Source organism: Phocoena sinus, chromosome 3, assembly GCF_008692025.1.
Source record: "Phocoena sinus isolate mPhoSin1 chromosome 3, mPhoSin1.pri, whole genome shotgun sequence".
Classification (NCBI taxonomy): Eukaryota; Metazoa; Chordata; class Mammalia; order Artiodactyla; family Phocoenidae; genus Phocoena; species Phocoena sinus.
In genome coordinates, this window is record NC_045765.1 from 173,827,184 (window position 1) to 173,845,057 (window position 17,874).

Consider the following 17,874-nt stretch of genomic DNA (forward strand, 5'->3'; position numbering starts at 1 on the left):
TCGTGCCACAGTACTTATTTATTTCTATTTAATGCTGTAGGATAAGCAACTAGGCGGTGGTCAGTTCACCAAAATTGAAGTTCAAATTACGTACGTTTAAAATATTATAGGAAGAGATCTATATTTATACTGGAGTATTTTTACACCTCGAGTATCCTCAGTCTTAAGGTTTGAGGCCAATGAAAGTTACAGTCAGGAAGAGGCACGGGGAGCTCCAGCTGCGCTACGTCCACGCCCCAGTGGCCGAGAGCTCGGGGCAGGCCGAGGCATCCCTCTGAAGCACCAAGCGGACAGAGGCTCACACACCCGAAGCCTGGGCCTGCTCAGCCACCGGCTGCCGTGGATCAAGCCTTAACGGCACACGGCCCTGCCGCGCACCGCCCGTGGCTGCTTCTGCGGCCACGCCGGCGGCAGGGAGATGGGTCACAGGCGCCACGGCCCACGAACCCTACAACAGCCACTGCCTGGACCTTCAGGGGAGGCTGCTGGTGCTGTCCCCGCCCCTGAGGACCCAGCAGGCTCCCTCCTCTGGGAATGTTCCCGCGTGAGCTGGCACACCCTGTCCCACAGTGCACGCAGGTGGAGACACCACTGTCACCTGTTCCGTCCACTCAGGTTGACAATTCAGCTGTACTGTGAAGTCACCACGAGGCTAGAATGTCCTTCGAACTCTGACCCTGAGTAGCTTCCCTCCGCTGACTGACTACTGAGCCCTCTGTGAAATCCCGTGGCTCGGGTGTGGCCTTTGTCCGTGGGAGTGGAGAGTGTGGCCAGTGGTGGCCCCAGGCACTCCTGGGAGGTGGTCGCCCTGCACTTCGAGATGCTTTAGTTAACTTTCTCTCTTCCCCAAACCAAGCCAAACAACAAAGGAGATGCACATAACTCAAACTTGAAAGGGATCATATGCTACTAGTTTGTACTAAGTTTTTTTCAGGAAAGGGAAATAAATGTATATATAGATGCGATCTATTTTTGCACTGTTTTCTTACTGTTAGGGAGCGATGAGGGCATCACTTTGCAGTGTGATGGGACAAGCAGTGTGGACGTCACGGGTGCTCTGGCTCAGAACCCCACTCACCAGGAACTCTGGGGGCGTCTGTAGGGCCGAGGCGTGGTGTCACCTGTCAGTCGCGGTGCAAGGCCTGGCTGGCAAACCTGTGATGAAACAGCCCCTGTCTGTCTGCATACCTCCTCGTGTGTTCCCTGTTGTTAACACTGTGTCAGACTGGTAAAGTGACAAATAAAGGTGTTGAATCGTGGGTCTGTGGTCCTCAAGTGCGCTGTGTGCACGGGCAGTCGCGTGGGCACTATGGTAACACGGACACGCCCAGGAGAGGCTGCAACTTACGGGAGCGCCAGCCGCCCTCCAGGTGCAAGGCCTGGAGTGGGATCTGGACACAAACCACATCACGGACGCCCACATCAGCCCTGAAAACGGGGATGACGCCATCAAAACTGACATAAAATAAGGACGTTTTTAGACCATGATGGGGAGACTCGTGCCAGCAGGTGAGAAAGGAAATTGTAAACGCAGAGAGTGATTAGAGACGGAGAGTCTGAGATGTGAGAGAGAAGTGGGCAAACAATAAATAACTACAGGTAAATAGTGACTGTATTTCATTTAGACAAAATATTTCATTAAGGCACCTGAAAAGCATGACATGCAAGCCGGAAGGGGTGCACAGGGAGTCACGTGCTCATGGCTCGTGTATGATGTCAGGAGTGCTGATCAAATAAACACAAACATGTGCTGTGATACCACACCAGGAACAGGGCACACAGCCTCCAAACCTGTAGAGGTGAAAATGTGAATGACAGAAAATTATCTAAAAACGGCAACACTGGACAGGAAAATAAATCATCCAAGTAGAACAAACAGCACAAGATGAGATGGCAGATTTAAACTAAAATGTATCAATTACATTAGGTGATGAAGCAAGAGAAACACAGAAGTGGTAACAGCTCAACTGCCAGGATGAGGAACGACCAAGGAGAATGAGTGGGGCTGCGCAGCAGCTCGGAGGCGGTCAGCCGTCCACGGTGGGTGCCACCCCCGAGGCACACAGGAGGACGCAGGAGCGGAGGCTTCCAGACCCCCGCCAAGCTGGCCCAGGACCCCGGTCAGCGGCCTGTTGGAGGCATCCCTGGGCCCTGCTGGGGTCACTCGGTCACTGACTGGGGCTGCCTGGACGAGGGTCCTAAGCTCAGGAGCTGGGACAGAGCCTGACGCCACGGCAGCTGCATACCGTCCCCTGAACAGCAAGGTCTTGCGTGAAGGGACACACCTGCCCCTACGTCTCTGCCACAGGGACACAACTTCAAATGCTGAAACTATTAAAATGTCATTAAAAGATTGAGTGTCATGCTAAAAAACCTGAAAATTAGGCCATAAGAACAAATTCCTAGAGATAACGTAACTTATGAAAACTCACTCAAGAAGAACTGGGAAGCCTGCACAGTGCTGGCCAGGTGAGTACCAACGGCAATGGAGAAGCCGGAAGTCCAGGGGCTGGGCAACAAGGTGTGCATCTCACTCACACGGAGGCCAGCTGGGGCCCGGGGGGAGGGGTGCCACTCGGGCGGCCACCAGCTCTTCTCTGCTGAGCCCCGAAGACACGCCTCCTTCACTTGCAGAGTTGGTCACGTGGCCCCAAACCAGCTGTAGGGGAGGCACACGGACGGCCCCTGAGAACCCACTCTGCTGCATTGCCAAACCATAATTCAACTGAATCAAGTCAAAAATCTCCTCACAAGATGTGAACTGGTACAGCCACTATGGAGAATAGTATGGAGGTTCCTTAAAAAGCTAAAAATAGAACTACCTACCATATGACCCAGCAATCCCACTACTGGGCATATACCCTAAGAAAACCATAATTCAGAAAGAGTCATGTACCACAATGTTCACTGCAGCTCTATATACAATAGCCAGGACATGGAAGCAACCTAAGTGTCCAACAAATGGATAAAGAAGATGTGGCACATATACACAATGGAATACTCAGCCATAAAAAGAGATTGGAATAATGCCATTTGCAGCAACATGGATGGACCTAGAGACTGTCATACTAAGTGAAGTAAGTCAGAGAAAGACAAATACGGTATCACTTATATGTAGAATTTCAAAAAAATTATACAAATGAACCTTTTTGCAAAACAGAAACAGACTCACAGACACCGAAAACAAACTTATGGTTACCAAAGGGGAAAGGCAGAGGGGAGGGATAAATTTGGAGTTTGGGATTAACAGATAAACATTACCTATATATAAAATAAATAACAAGGTCCTATTGTGTAGCACAGGGAACTCTACTCAGTATCCTGTGATAAACCAGAATGGAAAAGAATATGAAAAAGTATACATATCTATAGATATATCTATAGATATACAGATATATATCTATCTGAACCACTTTGCCGTACAGCAAAACTAACATAACATTGTAAATCAACTAAATAAAAAAAAATTTTCAGACATTCAGGGAAGAAGCAGTTACAGTCTTATACAAATTCTGCTGGGAATAGAGGATAGTGACGACGCAAACCCCAACAAGAACAGCATCGCAAGGACAAATGTCACCCTGGGCACGGACGTACCACGTTCTTCTCAGAGCCACACTCACGCTGTGCCGGCCGTGTGTGCGACCTGTCCGGGACCGTACTCACAAGTCACTCAGCCCTCACGATGGCCTGCGAGGCAGGCACTGCCAGCCAGGACGTTGGCCCAGAGAATCTGACTGCCCAGGGGGACATTAAGTGGCACACCTGGAACACGAAATCTTACACAAAACACCCACAAACCACGTACAACAACGTGTATGGAAGGAAAGCCCATCATCAGTAAGTCGTGCTTCTCCCAGAAAGTTACTGTAGTTACAACCATATGAATAGGACAAGGGAGAAAAGTCACATGGTCATCTCAGTAGTGGCACCAGAGTGTCTTACTCATCCACTCACGATGACAAATTCCTAGCAAACTAACAACAGGAGCAAGGCCACCAAAACCCCGAATTTAGTGGTGCAAGTTTAGCGGTGAAGTGGTGAAAGCTCGCCTTTGATTCAACACCCAGAACAAGACAGATGCCCACTCTACTACCACGTATAATCCACAATTATATTAGACGTGCCAGCCAGCACAGAAGAGCTAAACTCAAAACAAAACCGAAAAGAAAACATAAAGTAAAAGCCCAGAGTAAAGGAATGGAACGGAGAAAAGAAAAGCCATTACTCACAGAAGGCATGACTGCGCTAGAAAGTCTAGCACAGCTACAGGCAAATTATCACGAGTCTAACAAGATCGCTGGGTGTAAAATTAATGTACAAAAAATCAATTCTATTTCCATATAATACAAACAAACACATTTCAAAAACACATCTTTTAGATATGGCATCACAAAATAAGGAAAACCTAGGAAGGAACATAACAAAAGATGCATAAGACCTCCATGGAGAAAATTACAGAACTATAATTAACATACATTAAAGGAGATCTAATAAGTGGACACAGATACTACAGTCATGGCTTGTAAGACCCAATATTACCTATGTCAGCTCTTCCCAAACCGACCAATGCAATCCCAAACAAAATCCCAAGTTAACCAGCTAATTCTGAAGCTCATGCAATTCACAGGGTCAAAAGTAGCCCGAGCCCCCGACATGGGGTGGGAGGTCTTGACCTACGGAGTGTGGCACTGCACAGGGACGGACTGGACCCCAGTGGAGGGAACAGACACACGAATCATTTGTGACCAACGAGTCTTGTGAATGGATGGTGCTACATGTGAAAACCCCGGAACTGGGTCCTTAACCCTCACAACATGCACAGAAGTCAATTCCAGGTAGAATATGTATCTAATACTCAAAACAGACAAAACTGTGCGCTCTTTTAGAAGATACATGGAATGTTTTATGACCACAAACAGAAAAATCATCATGAAAAAGACTGATAAATTGCATCCTATTAAAGTTTAAATTGGGACTTCCCTGGCAGTCCAGCGGTTAAGACTTTGCCTTCCAAAGCAGGGGGTGCAGGTTTGATCCCTGGTCGGGGAGCTAAGATCCCACATGCCTCACAGCCAGAAAACCAGAAGCAATACTGCAACAAATTCAATAAAGACGTTAGAAATGGTCCACATCAATAACAACAACAAAAAACGTTAAAGTTTAAATTTTCTCTTCATCAAAACACACCATTAAGATGTGGAAAGACAAGAAAAAGCTATTTGCAAACATAATGCACGAAGTACTAGTACCCAGCACCACAAATAACTCCTACAAGTTAAGAGACAGACTATCCGGTAGGAAAACAGGGAAAATCCTTGACCAGGCACCTTGGAAAGGCAGGTGCTCCCCCTGGCCGATGGGGCAGCAGGTGCAGGACTCCCTAGGAGGCAGACTTCTAGAAGCCTGATGGAAAGTGTGGGGCGTGAGGGCCAGCAGGTGTCCCCACGTACCTGCCAGCAGCAGCGTTAGCTGGTGTCACCACTTTGCAAACAGTTCCAGATGATCTGTAGTAACGCCACTCAGAATATGGTTAAGGAGTTAAATGAAACATGAACATAATGGGAAATAAAACCTTTATAAAAAAGGTGTTCTTTCCTTTTTATAAAAAGGGACCAAACGGAATTTTAGTATGAAGGAATATACAATTTCTAAAATTAAAAATTCAGTCTACAAGCCCAACAGCAGATCAGGCGCATGGAGGAAACAGCAGTAAACTCTGTGACGGGACAACAGAGACCACCCAACCGAAGCTCCTAGAACACTAAGGAGGAAAAGACCCAAGATTAGGGAAAGGGGGGGCCAGACCCAGGGGCTGACGTGGCGTCACTGGAGTGCTGGGGGGAGGGGATCGGAAAGGCGGCTCGGGTCAAGGGAGAAATAACGGGAAATCGTGGCCCAAACTTCCCACATTTGATGAAAAATACAAAGCTCAACGTAACCCAAACGAGAAACATAAAGTAACAGCACGGCGACAATCTTCTACAAGCTGAAAACGGATTCATGCGAAAATCTTTAAATAAAAAAAAAATCTCATGATGAAACACGCACCCCCCATACCGACTTCCCTGTGGTTACGCAAACGCAACGCAACCTGAAGGCGAGGGCCGCCTCCTGAGCCCCAGGGCCTGCGCCAGACCCTGCTCTCGACCTGCAGCTCTGCTCCCTAAGTCCACCGCACGGCACTCTCAACAATCACTCCGCTTCACCAAAGAAAGCAAGTATTACCTAAGATACAACGTTTCCAATCTAAAAATCTAATTTTACGCCCTGTTAGGACATACTTTTCAGAGATGAACTGCAAGCCAAGGAGAGCGGGGCTTGGGCGGTATTTCTCCTGTGGAAAGTGAACGCCGCAGACATTCCTCACAGCTCTAGGTGTGACTTGTACTCAGTCTCAGACCTTGCAGTTCGTGCTCATCAACCGTGGTGCACGGCTTACGTCATAAAAGAACTCAACGCGAAACTCAGTTATAATCGAAGAGCCACTTTTTAGGACAATGTATTAGTTCATTAAATAAGGGTTGCTTGTTACACAATCAATTATTTTCTTTAACCGTCCTACAGAGCCGCTTTCTTGCACATTAGGCAAAAAAATACAGCATTTTCTCAAGATATTTGATGAAAAACTACTGACCTGTTTGTCTCAAGACATGTAAGGGGCTTGGATGAGCCTGTCTTTTTAGGACACTTCAGACCCCCCCTCTCCCCGCCCCACAGGCCCTGAAGACAGACACCCACGGAGAGGAGCGCTCAGGCATGGACGCGGGCGGGAGGCTGGGGCCCAGGGCCGTGCTCTGAGCTCCCCGTGGCTCCAGTGCAGCGGCCCCACCTCGGCCTCGTGCTGCGCCCGCACCCGGCCCAGCTCCCAAAGGAGGTGCTCGTTGGTGCTGACCAGGGACCCGGAGACGAGGCAGGGGACAGCGCTCAGCCCCGGGCCCCATCCCCGCCCCGAGGGCCCTCGCGCTGGCCCTGCTTCTGCCCCTCGCCTGGCGGGGCTGCGTCTGCCCGCCAGTTCTAGAAAAGGTCCAAGGATGGAAATTTCTAATTCGCGGGCAACTGCACTTCTGACACGGACACGGCACAATAGGAAAGGCCTGGGTTCCTTAATGCTGTGGCCGTTTTTAACTCTGGAGGAATCTCAGCAGGGAAGTGGGGCTGCACGCTGCCGACCCCGTCTCCAGGCTGCCAGCTCACCCGGTTGGCACTGACTGAGGGACCTCCGTGGCGCCGCGAGCCACAGATAGCGCGGGGCCGCGTTCTCCACAAAGCTGGCCACGCCAGCGACAAACCCCGTTTGCCGGGACACTGGGAGAGCCACGGGCCAGGCGGAGGTTCAGCACCGACCCACCTGCTGCTCGGAGAGGCGCTGCGGCCCTGCCTTGCCCACACCGAGCCCACGGAGCCCACCCGCCTGCGGCCTGCCTGCCCTGCCCTGCGGGGCTTGTGCTGGGATGGGCCCAGGGGCCTGTGGCCCCCAATCCCCACAAGGTCACAGCCGGGGGCCGCCGTGGTGACCTCGACCGACAGTGAGAAGGGGGCGGGGGGAGAGCAGAGGAAAAGGGAGGGTGGGACGGGAGTGCTGCCCTCAGGCCTGCCCCCCACTGTTGCGGCTTCCCCTCCGCAGCCCCACCCGCTTGCCAGCACGCAGGTCTCTTCACAAAATCCGAGCTGGGGGCAAAGGTGGAATCTGTTTCTGCGAGAACAACCGAGAACCACCACGCCGAGGGGGCACGCGCAGGCCTCCAGGACACGGCACCACCTCTCCCTCGCCCCTCGTCCCCCCTTAACACCTCCCAGGAAGCTGCAGCAGGAAGGACCTCGCGGCTCAGTAAGACGCAGAAGCTCACACGAGCTCTGAGTCAACTCAGCGACACATGTGGGCTCGGGACCAGCGGCCCGCTGCCCCGGGCAGGCACCTACGGCTCTCCTGCAGCATCTGGGTGAGTTCCTGGATCCTGTCGTAGTGCCCCAGACGCTGCTTTAGTTCCACAGTCTCCCCGGAGAGCTGCTTCACACTTGTCTGAAATCCTGATGGGAAAAGAAGCAGCAATATTCAGTGAAATGTGCTCCCACATTTTTAAAATTTTTATTTATTTATTTAGTTAGTTTTGGCTGCGTTCGGTCTTCATTGCTGCGCGCGGGCTTTCCCTAGTTGCGGCGCGCGGGCTTCTCACTGGGTGGCTTCTCTTGTTGCGGAGCACGGGCTCTAGGCACGCAGGCTCAGTAGCTGTGGCTCGTGGGCTCTAGAGCACGGGCTCAGTAGTTGTGGCGCACGGGCTTAGCTGCTCCGTGGCATGTGGGATCTTCCCGGACCAGGGCTCGAACCCGTGTCCCCTGCACTGGCAGGCGGATTCTTAACCACTGCGCCACGAGGGAAGTCCCAACACTCCCACATTCTGGAAACTAAAATGATTCTAGAGTTTAAAGCGCACCTGGGAAACACGGGAAAAGGTCATCAGGGTGAACAAAGCAGCCCCCTCTCCACCTGCAATCATCCCACCCAGGGCCCAGCGCCGGCCCCTGCTGTTGGGGATGAAGCCCCGGGACTCTGCCCTCCAGGCACTCCTGAGGGGTGCGTGCGGTGTGGAGCAGACAGGTGGAGGTGGGCCTGGCGCCAGCCAGAGGTCCTGGGCTGACCTGCTGCCGGACAGCAGGGCCTTCGGGAAGAAGACCCCGGCAGCCCACAGGACTGGGGTGAAGGGCTGCGGGGACGGTTACCGGGCGGCGGGCCCCAGAGGGTCTCGGCTGTGACTGTGCTCACGCCCCGAGATGCTTACCACCCGGTCCTTTAGGAAGAAGTTTCAGACCCCCGAGAGGTCAGACTGGAGCAGACACTCAGGCTGAAGCCCCCGTGGGACCCCACGTCACCTCACATTACCCCAGAGCAGGCTGCACCCCACCTCGAAATCCCAAGGGCACTTTTGCAAAACTGGCAAAACAGAATCCAAGACAGTGAAGAGGGAAACAAAAATGCCCTGCGTCCGGAAGGAGCCGTAACCAAGGAGGAGGACGCCCCGGGGAGGGCCCCGTGGCCTTTCAGCAGCTCAGAAGGACGGTCCCAGGCCCGCGTGCCCGCGCTGGCAGGGCTGGGGGCTCCGGCCCCGCTTCACCGCGCTTGCTGAGTCTGAATCCCGTGAAATCCTGACTCTTACACGTACAAGTAAACCGCGAACTCACCAGTGATCTGCAGTTCAGTGTGGATGGAGCGTCGGCGTTTCTCACTTCTTTTTTCACGCTGAACAGAAGAGACTTCAAGCTACTGCTTTCCTCCAGAGTTCTGCCCAGATGCTGCCTCAGGTGATCCGCAGACACAGAGCAACGCACGCCAAACAGACGAGTCGAACTCTGTGCAGACTGCATCGCTACAAAGATGGCATCTGGGGCCCGTCTGTCTGGATCCAAATGGTCCCAAACTGCACAGTGTAAGGAGAAGGGGTGCCACTACTCATCTGCCCAAACCCCCAAATCCACGGTCCTCTGTTTCCGGGCTGACAGGCCTGCTGTGCCCATGGGGACGACGCACTGCCCGGTGACCACGCAGGCTGGGGCTGCAGCCCTTCCTGGATGCGAGAGCCATTTGTGTGCAGACACCCAGAGGATGCCGGCACCACTTCACTATTTTTCACTTATGCCTCTAAAAATGAAGCTTTGTGTAGGATCTCTGTCTTGGTAAGATGGTAAGCACCAGACACTTCAGACACTTGTCTCCCAGCAACCCTGTGGCTACTTCCACTCCCATCTTACAAACGGGGGGACTGAGCACAGAGGGTGCTCACGCCCGGGAGGAGACCCGTCCCCGCCACACACAACACACAGAAGCCACCACGTGGCACCCTCCCCATCAGCTGCCGCATCGTGAGGACTTGCGGGGCTGCCTGGAGTGGGCGTGGAGGACCTGCACCCTGCTAAGCCTTCAGAGGAGACCCCAGCGCCGAGTGACAGCCTGGCAGCAACTTCAGGAGGCCCTAAGACACACGGCTCAGCTACCCTGGGCTCTGACCACAGAGACCACACAGGGTAAGCGTGTGCTGTTTGAGGTGTGACTGGGGGTGACTTGTTACGCAGCAACAGACAACCTGACAGAGGGGGTTCAGTACCTGCTGCCATCCCTACAGCCCACCCTCTTAACCACGGGACAGAAGCCAAAAAGCTTCTACACAGCAAAGGAAACCATCAACAAAATGAAAAGGGAGCCTACGGATTGGGAGAAAATATTTGCAAACCATTTGTCTGATAAGGCGTTAATATCCAAAATATATAAAGAATTCACACAACAGTGAAAAAACAATCTGATTTAAACATGGGCAGAGGACCTGAACAGACATTTTTTCAAAGAAGACATCTAGATGCCAACAGGCACGTAAAAAGATGCTCAGCATCGCTAGTCATCAGGGAAATGCAGATCAAACCACAGCAAGGTGTCACCACACCTGCCAGAACGGCTTCATCAAAAGGACAAGCGATAACAAGTGTTGCCAAGGGTGTGCAGAAAAGGGAACCCTCGTGCGCCGTTGGTGGGAATGTGAATTGGTGCAGCCGCTACGGAGAACAGTATGGAGGTTCCTCAAAAATTTTAAATCAGAGCTACCAGATCCAGCAATTCCACTTCGGGGTGTTTATCTGAAGCAAACAAAAACACTAATTTGAAAAGATATGTGCACCCCCCGTGTTCATAGCAGCATTGCTTACAATAGCCAAGCTATGGAGCGACCTCAGCGCCCATCAGTAGATGATGAACGGATGAAGAAGATGCGCCGTATGTTACAACGAGAAAGATGAATACCATGTGATCTCAGTCACACGTGGAATCTAAAACAAACAAACGAAGTGGAGCCCACAGATACAGAGAACTTGGTGGCTGCCAGAGGCAGAGCTTAGGGGTGGGAGAAGGGGGTGAACCGTTACTGCTCTTTTCGTTTAAATCAATTGAATTTTTTTAAAAAGTCTACTGCAAAGAAAAGGGAGAGGTTGTTAGTTAGATTAAAAACGCAAGACCCAAGTGTGTGCTGCCTACAGGGAACCCACTTTAAATATAAGCACCCCAATAAATTAAAAGGACGGAAAAAGAAAGATACACCACAGCAACACTAATGGAAGAAAGCTGCTGGTGGCCATGCTCGTGTCAGTCAAAGCAGAGCGAGAGAGAGAGCGAGCAGGCACAAAGGGGAAAAGCACGAGAGGAAGCATCAGGGGACTCACAGCGGTCAATGGCAGGCAGGGTGCCAGGTGGCGGCAGCGCGTGGAGGGCAAGGCAGAGAACGGCCAGGAGGTGCGCCCACGCGGGACAGCAACACCGGTAGGACCACGCGCTGGGAACGCCGACACCACTGAGCACACAGGTGTCACCTCAGCGGCCCCCAGGGGACCAGGGCACAGGCGTGGGCCCATCACATGGCACAGGGGTGACCAGATTCACACCGGGCAGCCTAACTCCACGGCCCCCACATTCAACCCTGACAACATACGAGCTTGACCAAAAAGAACAATTATACCATATGGGTCAAATTTACTTATTTTGGCTATAAAATAAATAAATAAAAACGAAAACGAAAGAACACTTAAATAGTTTCCATACAATTAAACTGACCATAATGATCGTGAGGTAAAAACCTCACCATGCTGAATGCACGATGGTCTTTAAGTAAAAATTATACATGTTTAAGGTGCCCCTTCGATGGTCTGATGTGCGTGTGCATAGCGATGGCCACAGTCGAGGTAATACACACATCTTCTCTTCACAGAGTAGCCATTTTTGGGGGTGATGACAACACTGGAAATCTGGCCTCTCAGCAGATTTCCAGATTCCACGCGGTCTTATTCACTGTGACCACCAGGCACGCTTTGGAGCCCGACACTCAGTCACCTACAGAGCTGCCACTCTGTGCCCTGGGCCACCATCTCCCCACTCCCCCCACCTCCCCACCACCGGTGACCACCGCTCTGCTCTCTGCTTCTATGAACTCAACTCTCAGATTCCACATAGGAGATCATGGACTTTGTTTTCTTTCCACGTCTGACTTATTTCACTTAGCATAACACCCTCGAGGTCTATGGCAGGATTCCCTTCTTTCTAAAGATGAATAATGTCCCACTGTACACATACACCCACGTCTCCTTTACCCACTCATCCACCGAAGGGCGCTTAGGCTGCTTCCACATCTTGGTTACTGTGACTAATACTGCAGCGAACATGGCAGTACAACGTATCTCTTCCAGATCCTGATTTCACTTCCTTTGGATAAATACGCAGAAGTGGGATTGCTGGATCATATGCTAGTTCTACTGTGGGTTTTTTGAGGACCCTCCGTACTGTTCTCCACAGCGGCTGCACCAACGCACATTCCCGCCAACAGTGCACAAGGGTTCCCTTCTCTCCACATCCTCCACTTGTTATCTTCTTGTCTTTTTGACGACAGCCATTCTGCAGGTGTGAAGTGATAGCTCACTCTGGTTTTGATTTGCATTTCCCTGATCATTAGTAATACTGAGCATCATTTTCACATGTCTGTCGACCATCTGTATGTCTTCTTTTTAGGTCCTCTACCCGTTTTTTAGTTGGGTTTTTTTCTTCTATTGAGTTATATATTAACACCCTCGTCAGATAAATGGTTTGCAAATATTTTCTCCCAATCCATAGGCTACCTTTTCATTTTGGTGATGGTTTCCTTTGCTCTGCAGAAACTTTTAGTTTGAGGTAGTCCCACTAGTTTACTTTTGCTTTTGTTGCCTTTGCTTTTGGTGTTACATCCAAAAAATCACTGCCAAGGCCATGTCAAGGAGCTTTCTTCCCCTGTTTTCTTCTAGGTTTTTTTTTTTTTGGCCGCACTACGCAGCATGCAGGATTTAGTTCCCCTACCAGGGGATCAAACCCATGCCCCTGCAGTGGAAGCGTGGAGTCCTAACCACTGGACCACCAGGGAAGCCCCTTCTAGGAGTTTTAGTTTCAAGTCTTATATTTAAAATTTTAATCCACCCACTCTGAGTTGAATTTTGTGTGTGCTGTAAGATAAGGGTCCAAGTTCATTCTTTTGCCTGTGAACATCCAGTTTTCCCAACACCATTTACTGAAGAGATCATCCTTTCACCATGGTGTATTCTTGGTGCCCTTGTCAAAAATTAGTTGACATATATGTGTGGGTTTATTTTTGGGTTCTCTATTCTGTTCCAGTAATCTATGTCTGCTTCTGTGCCAGCACCATACTGTTATGATTACTATAGCTTTGTGATATGATTTTAAATCAGGAAGCGTGATGCCTGAAACTGTTCTTTCTCAAGATCACTTTGGTGATTTGGGCTCTTTTGTGGAACTACAAAAAGAAGAATACAAATTAAAAGAAAAATAATTATACAAATTTTAGAATCGCTTTTTCTATTTCTGTGAAAAATGCCATTGGAATTTTTATAGGGCTTACACTGCGACTGCAGATGTCTTTGGGCAGTATGGACATTTTAACATTAACAACCTTCCACCCGTGAACATGGGATATCCTTCCGCTCATTTGTCTTCTTCAACTTCTTTTATCAATGTTTTATAGTTTTCAGTGTTAAGATCTTTAGCCTTCTTGGTTAAATTTATTCCTAAGTATTTTCTTCTTTTTGATGCTATAAATGGAACAGCTTGGGAACAATCATTGGTATAAAGAAATAAGAATGATTTTTGTTGTGCTGACCTTGTATCCTGCAGCTTCACTGAATGTATCTGTTCTGCTTTTCTTTTGTGAGGTCTTTAATGTTTTCTACATGAATGATCACATCGTCTACAAATAGAGGTGACTTTACTCCTTCCTCTCCATCTGGATGCTTTTGTTTCTTTTTCTCACCTGCTTGCTCTTGCTAGTACAGTTGATCCCTGAACCACGGCGGGTCGGGGGGCTGGGGAGCCGACTCTCCTTGCAGCTGAAAATCTGCATATAATTTATAGTTAGCCCTCCAAATCTGCAGTTCTGTGTCCGTGGATTCAACCAACTTCCAATTGTGTAGTACTATAGTATTTACTATTTTAAAAATCCACGTATAAATGAACCCATGTAGTTCAAACCCACGTGTTCAAGGGTCAGCTGTACTTCCAGTGGAAGAGAAGCTGCAGACTGGACACCCTGGTCTCATACTGGGTCTCAGAGGAAAAGCATTCAGTCTCCCCCACTGATTGTGAGGTGAGCCAAGGGCTTCTCACAGATGGCCTTCATTGTGTTGAGGAAACTTTCTTTTACACCTATTTTGTTGAGTTTTTTTCTTATCATGAATGGATGTTGAACTCTGTCAGATGCTCTGTCTCCATCACTTGGGATGACTGTGTGGTCTTTATCTCTCCATGAGTTAATGTAGAGTATTAATTTGTGTATGTTGAACCAACCTGGCATCCCAGGGGACAATCCCTCTTGGTGGTGATGTGTTGCTGAACTTGGTATACCAGTCTTCTGTTGAGGATTTTTACATCTATGTGCATCAGACAGTAGCCTGTAGTTTTCTTTTCTTACAGTGTCTTTGGCTTTGGTATCTGGGCACTGCTGGCCTTATGAAATTAGTTTTAAAGTATTCCCTCTACTTCTATTTTTTTGGAAGTTTAAGAAGGATAAGTATTAACTCTTCTTTGAATGTTTGATAGAATTCAGCCATGAGGCCATCTGGTCCTGGACTTTCCTTTATTAAGAGGTTGATTACTGTTTCGTCTCATTTGTTATTGGTCTCTTAGGTTTTATTTCTTCTTGATACAGTCTTGGTAGGTTGTATGTTTCTAGGAATTTATCCATTTCTCCTAGGTTCTCCAATGTGCTTGTATATAACCATTCTTTGACTCTTTTTATTTCTGAGGCATCCGTTGTAATGCCTCCTCTTTCATTTCTGATTTTTAATCTCCTCTCTTTCTTAGTCTAGCTAAGAGTTTATTGGTTTTGTATATTTTCAAAACCCAACTCCGTTTTGTTCATTGTTTTCCTGTTGCTTTTCTACTCTCTTATTTCTTTCTGCTATGATCTTTATTATTTCCTTCCTTCTGCTTTCTCTGGATTCAGTGTGTTCTTCTTCCTAGTTCCTCTTGCTGTAAAGTTAGCTGGTTTATTTGAGATTTTGAGATCGTTTTTCCTTTTTAGTGTAGGCATTTATGAGTGATGGTCTCATGGTGAGGTTACAAAAGACGAGGGCAGCCTCAGCCAGGAAGTGGGCTCCACTGCCAGGCCCACACTGTGCTGGCTCTGGCTGCCCTTCAGCGCCACCTGGTGGCAGAGTTCCCACAGGTCCAACAGGACACCTTGGTCTCATAGCTGGCTAGTGCAGACAGGACAGCCAGGTAACTGGAACCTCTCTCACCAGTGTTCTCGGGAGCCTGAGCCAGGCAACACTGGGGCCACAGAAACTCCACCTCCAGCCCAGCCTCACTCTCTCTTTTTCTCTCCCACTCGGCCTCTCTCAGAACAGAACGCAGCTGCCCAGGAGAGGCAGAGCTGGGACAAGTGGCAATGCTGCCGTCTGCAATCACTGTCATGAGGGGTCCTGGAGTGACAGAGTCACGCTGCATCCCTGAAGGGCAGCTGGAGTCCCTGGGGGTGAGGAGAGCCTGGTGGGGGAGGGGGTTCGCGTCCTGCAAAGGGCAGGAAGGGGCCCCGGTGTTGTGCCCAACAGCTGTAAGGGGAAGCAGCGTTGAGAAGCTACCCTCATTCTGTGATGTCAAAACTACATTTTGGGGCTCCCCTGGTGGCGCAGTGGTTTAGAGTCCACCTGCTGATGCAGGGGACACGGGTTCGTGCCCCGGTCTGGGAGGATCCCACATGCCACGGAGCAGCTGGGCCCACGGGCCATGGCCGCTGAGCCTGCGCGTCCGCAGCCTGTGCTCCACAACGGGAGAGGTCGCAACAGTGAGAGGCCCGCGTACCGCAAAAAACAAAACAAAAAAGCCCTACATTTTGCTCCATCTGTGAACAAACGGAACTAACTCACCATCTCCTTCCGAGTGTCGCTGAGTTCCGACACCACCTCACTCATCTTCACGCTACACTGCTGCTGTAGCTCAGCAAGGGGACTCTGCAAAGACTTATTTTCCATAGTCAGGGAGCTAATTTCTTCACTCACATGTTGTTGAACTGTCCTGAGTGGCTGTAAACTCTTGGACAGATGACAAAATGTGTCTTGCCTGAGCTAGAAGAATCAAACATTATTACAACATCTATGTTGAAAGGATGAGTGTAAACAAAACATGTTCAATGCATTTTGAATAACACGGGCTACATGGCTCAAAAACACTGACCGGCATGGAGACTGGAAAAGGGACACGTACGCCATTGAAATGACCTCATCAGGCCTCTTTATCCCCCGCCGTGGATGAGGACCAACAGGCAAAGAGCAACAGTCTTAGAGACCTAGAGAAGGGGCCTCAGGGAAAGGCCACCATTAGGAGGTCTGCCTGAACGCACTCTCACACAGCACCGACTGCTGCTCCAGGCCTGGCCCTGCTCCACGACTGGGAAAGCAGACAGTCCTGCTGCTAGCCCTGACAGGGTGTAGGTTTATGCGGTCAGGATCCAGGGCCGCCAGCTTCTCAGGGCGCCCTGATTCCAGAAGGCGAAGCTGAGGGGCCAAGACACTGAGTGGAAGGCTTGGGAGCCTATGGTGCAGCTAAGCTGGGAGATCCAGGCAGATCGGGGTCTGCTGGAAGGAGAGAGCTGGCAGGTCCCTGCTCCCCCTGGGGCACGTGAGGCTACAATCAGGCTGTGGGGAAAGAGAAGGTGGCCCTGGGGACACAGCATGTCCCCGCCTCACACCCTGACTCTGGATGTGGGGTCCCCTGTGTGCCCCTGTACCCAGGCACCAGGCAGAAGAAAACCCAAGTCCCCTCTGGGGAGGGGCCACATCTTCCTGGGCCTCAAGTCATTGCCACCAAAAGGTCAGCAAATCCAGGGCCCTGCATTCAGTCAAATGCTGAGAGGATTCGGAGAAGACAGCAGCAGCATTTTAGTCTCTCCAAATCCCCACAGAGAAACAGAGCAAGGAGAAGCAAACACCCAGGAAGAGCGATGCCAACACCACTGGCTGATGACACACCTCCAGGAAGCCTGGAGCGCCAGCAGGTGGGAGACGACAGCCGCAGGCCACGTGGAGTCCTCCATGTCTGCCACCTCCCGAGAACCCAGACGCTGTGAAGAGGACCATCAGGACGCTCCCCGCAGCACAGTGAGGCAGTGACGCCGGTGAGGCGGTCCGGCGAGACACGGGGACCAGCGCCCCGCAGTGGGGCGCAAGCACCTGCCCGCAGAGCCCTGGGCCAGCTCGCCGAGGAGCACCTCGCTGCTGTGCAGGGGGCTGCAGCCACTCCAGTGCCTGCCCACCAGGTCGAGGAGCGCCACCTCCAGGGTGGCCTTCTTCCCAGGCGGCACGGCCAAGTGCAACTTGGGACACACCTGCACGGAAACAAACCACGAGCGTGGCTTTTTCCCTGCCTGAAACCAGTGGGTACGATGCAGCACTAGGCGTGCGTGCCACGCTGATGCCCCGTCCCACCGCCTACAAGCACGACGGCGGTTCACACACCACAAGCCTGCAGGCGTGGCTCATGGGATCCACCTCCCCACCCCTGCACGTGCGTCCACATCTGTGGGGCGGGGACAACATCTCACACCGGGAGGAACGGCGAAACTGTCACCCTAGTGTAACAGTCAGGAGACGGTCGGTTCCCAGGGACAGCTGTCCTGGGCCCTCCTGAACCAGCCCCAGCGATTGTGGGAGGGAGGAGAATAGTCTCGGCCTGAACAGTCACTGGAGCCCCGGAGGCTCTAAGTGCAGCGCAGCCCACGCGGGACTAGAGGGAGGGCTGGCCGGGACGGCGCAGGCTCAAGGCTGCCGAGGCTCCACCCCGGGCCCAACCACGCCAGGGCCGCAGTC

At 51.0% G+C, this 17,874-nt stretch overlaps 1 protein-coding gene across 1 annotated transcript in view; it reads right to left on the reverse strand.

Moving 5' to 3' along the window:
- Positions 1-223: 223 nt before the first annotated feature.
- The window catches only part of CEP72 (centrosomal protein 72), a 38,380-nt gene continuing 20,729 nt past the window's right edge, over positions 224-17,874 (reverse strand). Inside the window, 8 exon segments of the mRNA XM_032626585.1 lie at positions 224-274; positions 1,079-1,096; positions 6,797-6,926; positions 7,920-8,031; positions 9,177-9,307; positions 15,938-16,068; positions 16,070-16,134; positions 17,267-17,393. Coding sequence (XP_032482476.1) covers positions 224-274; positions 1,079-1,096; positions 6,797-6,926; positions 7,920-8,031; positions 9,177-9,307; positions 15,938-16,068; positions 16,070-16,134; positions 17,267-17,393 — 765 coding nt within the window.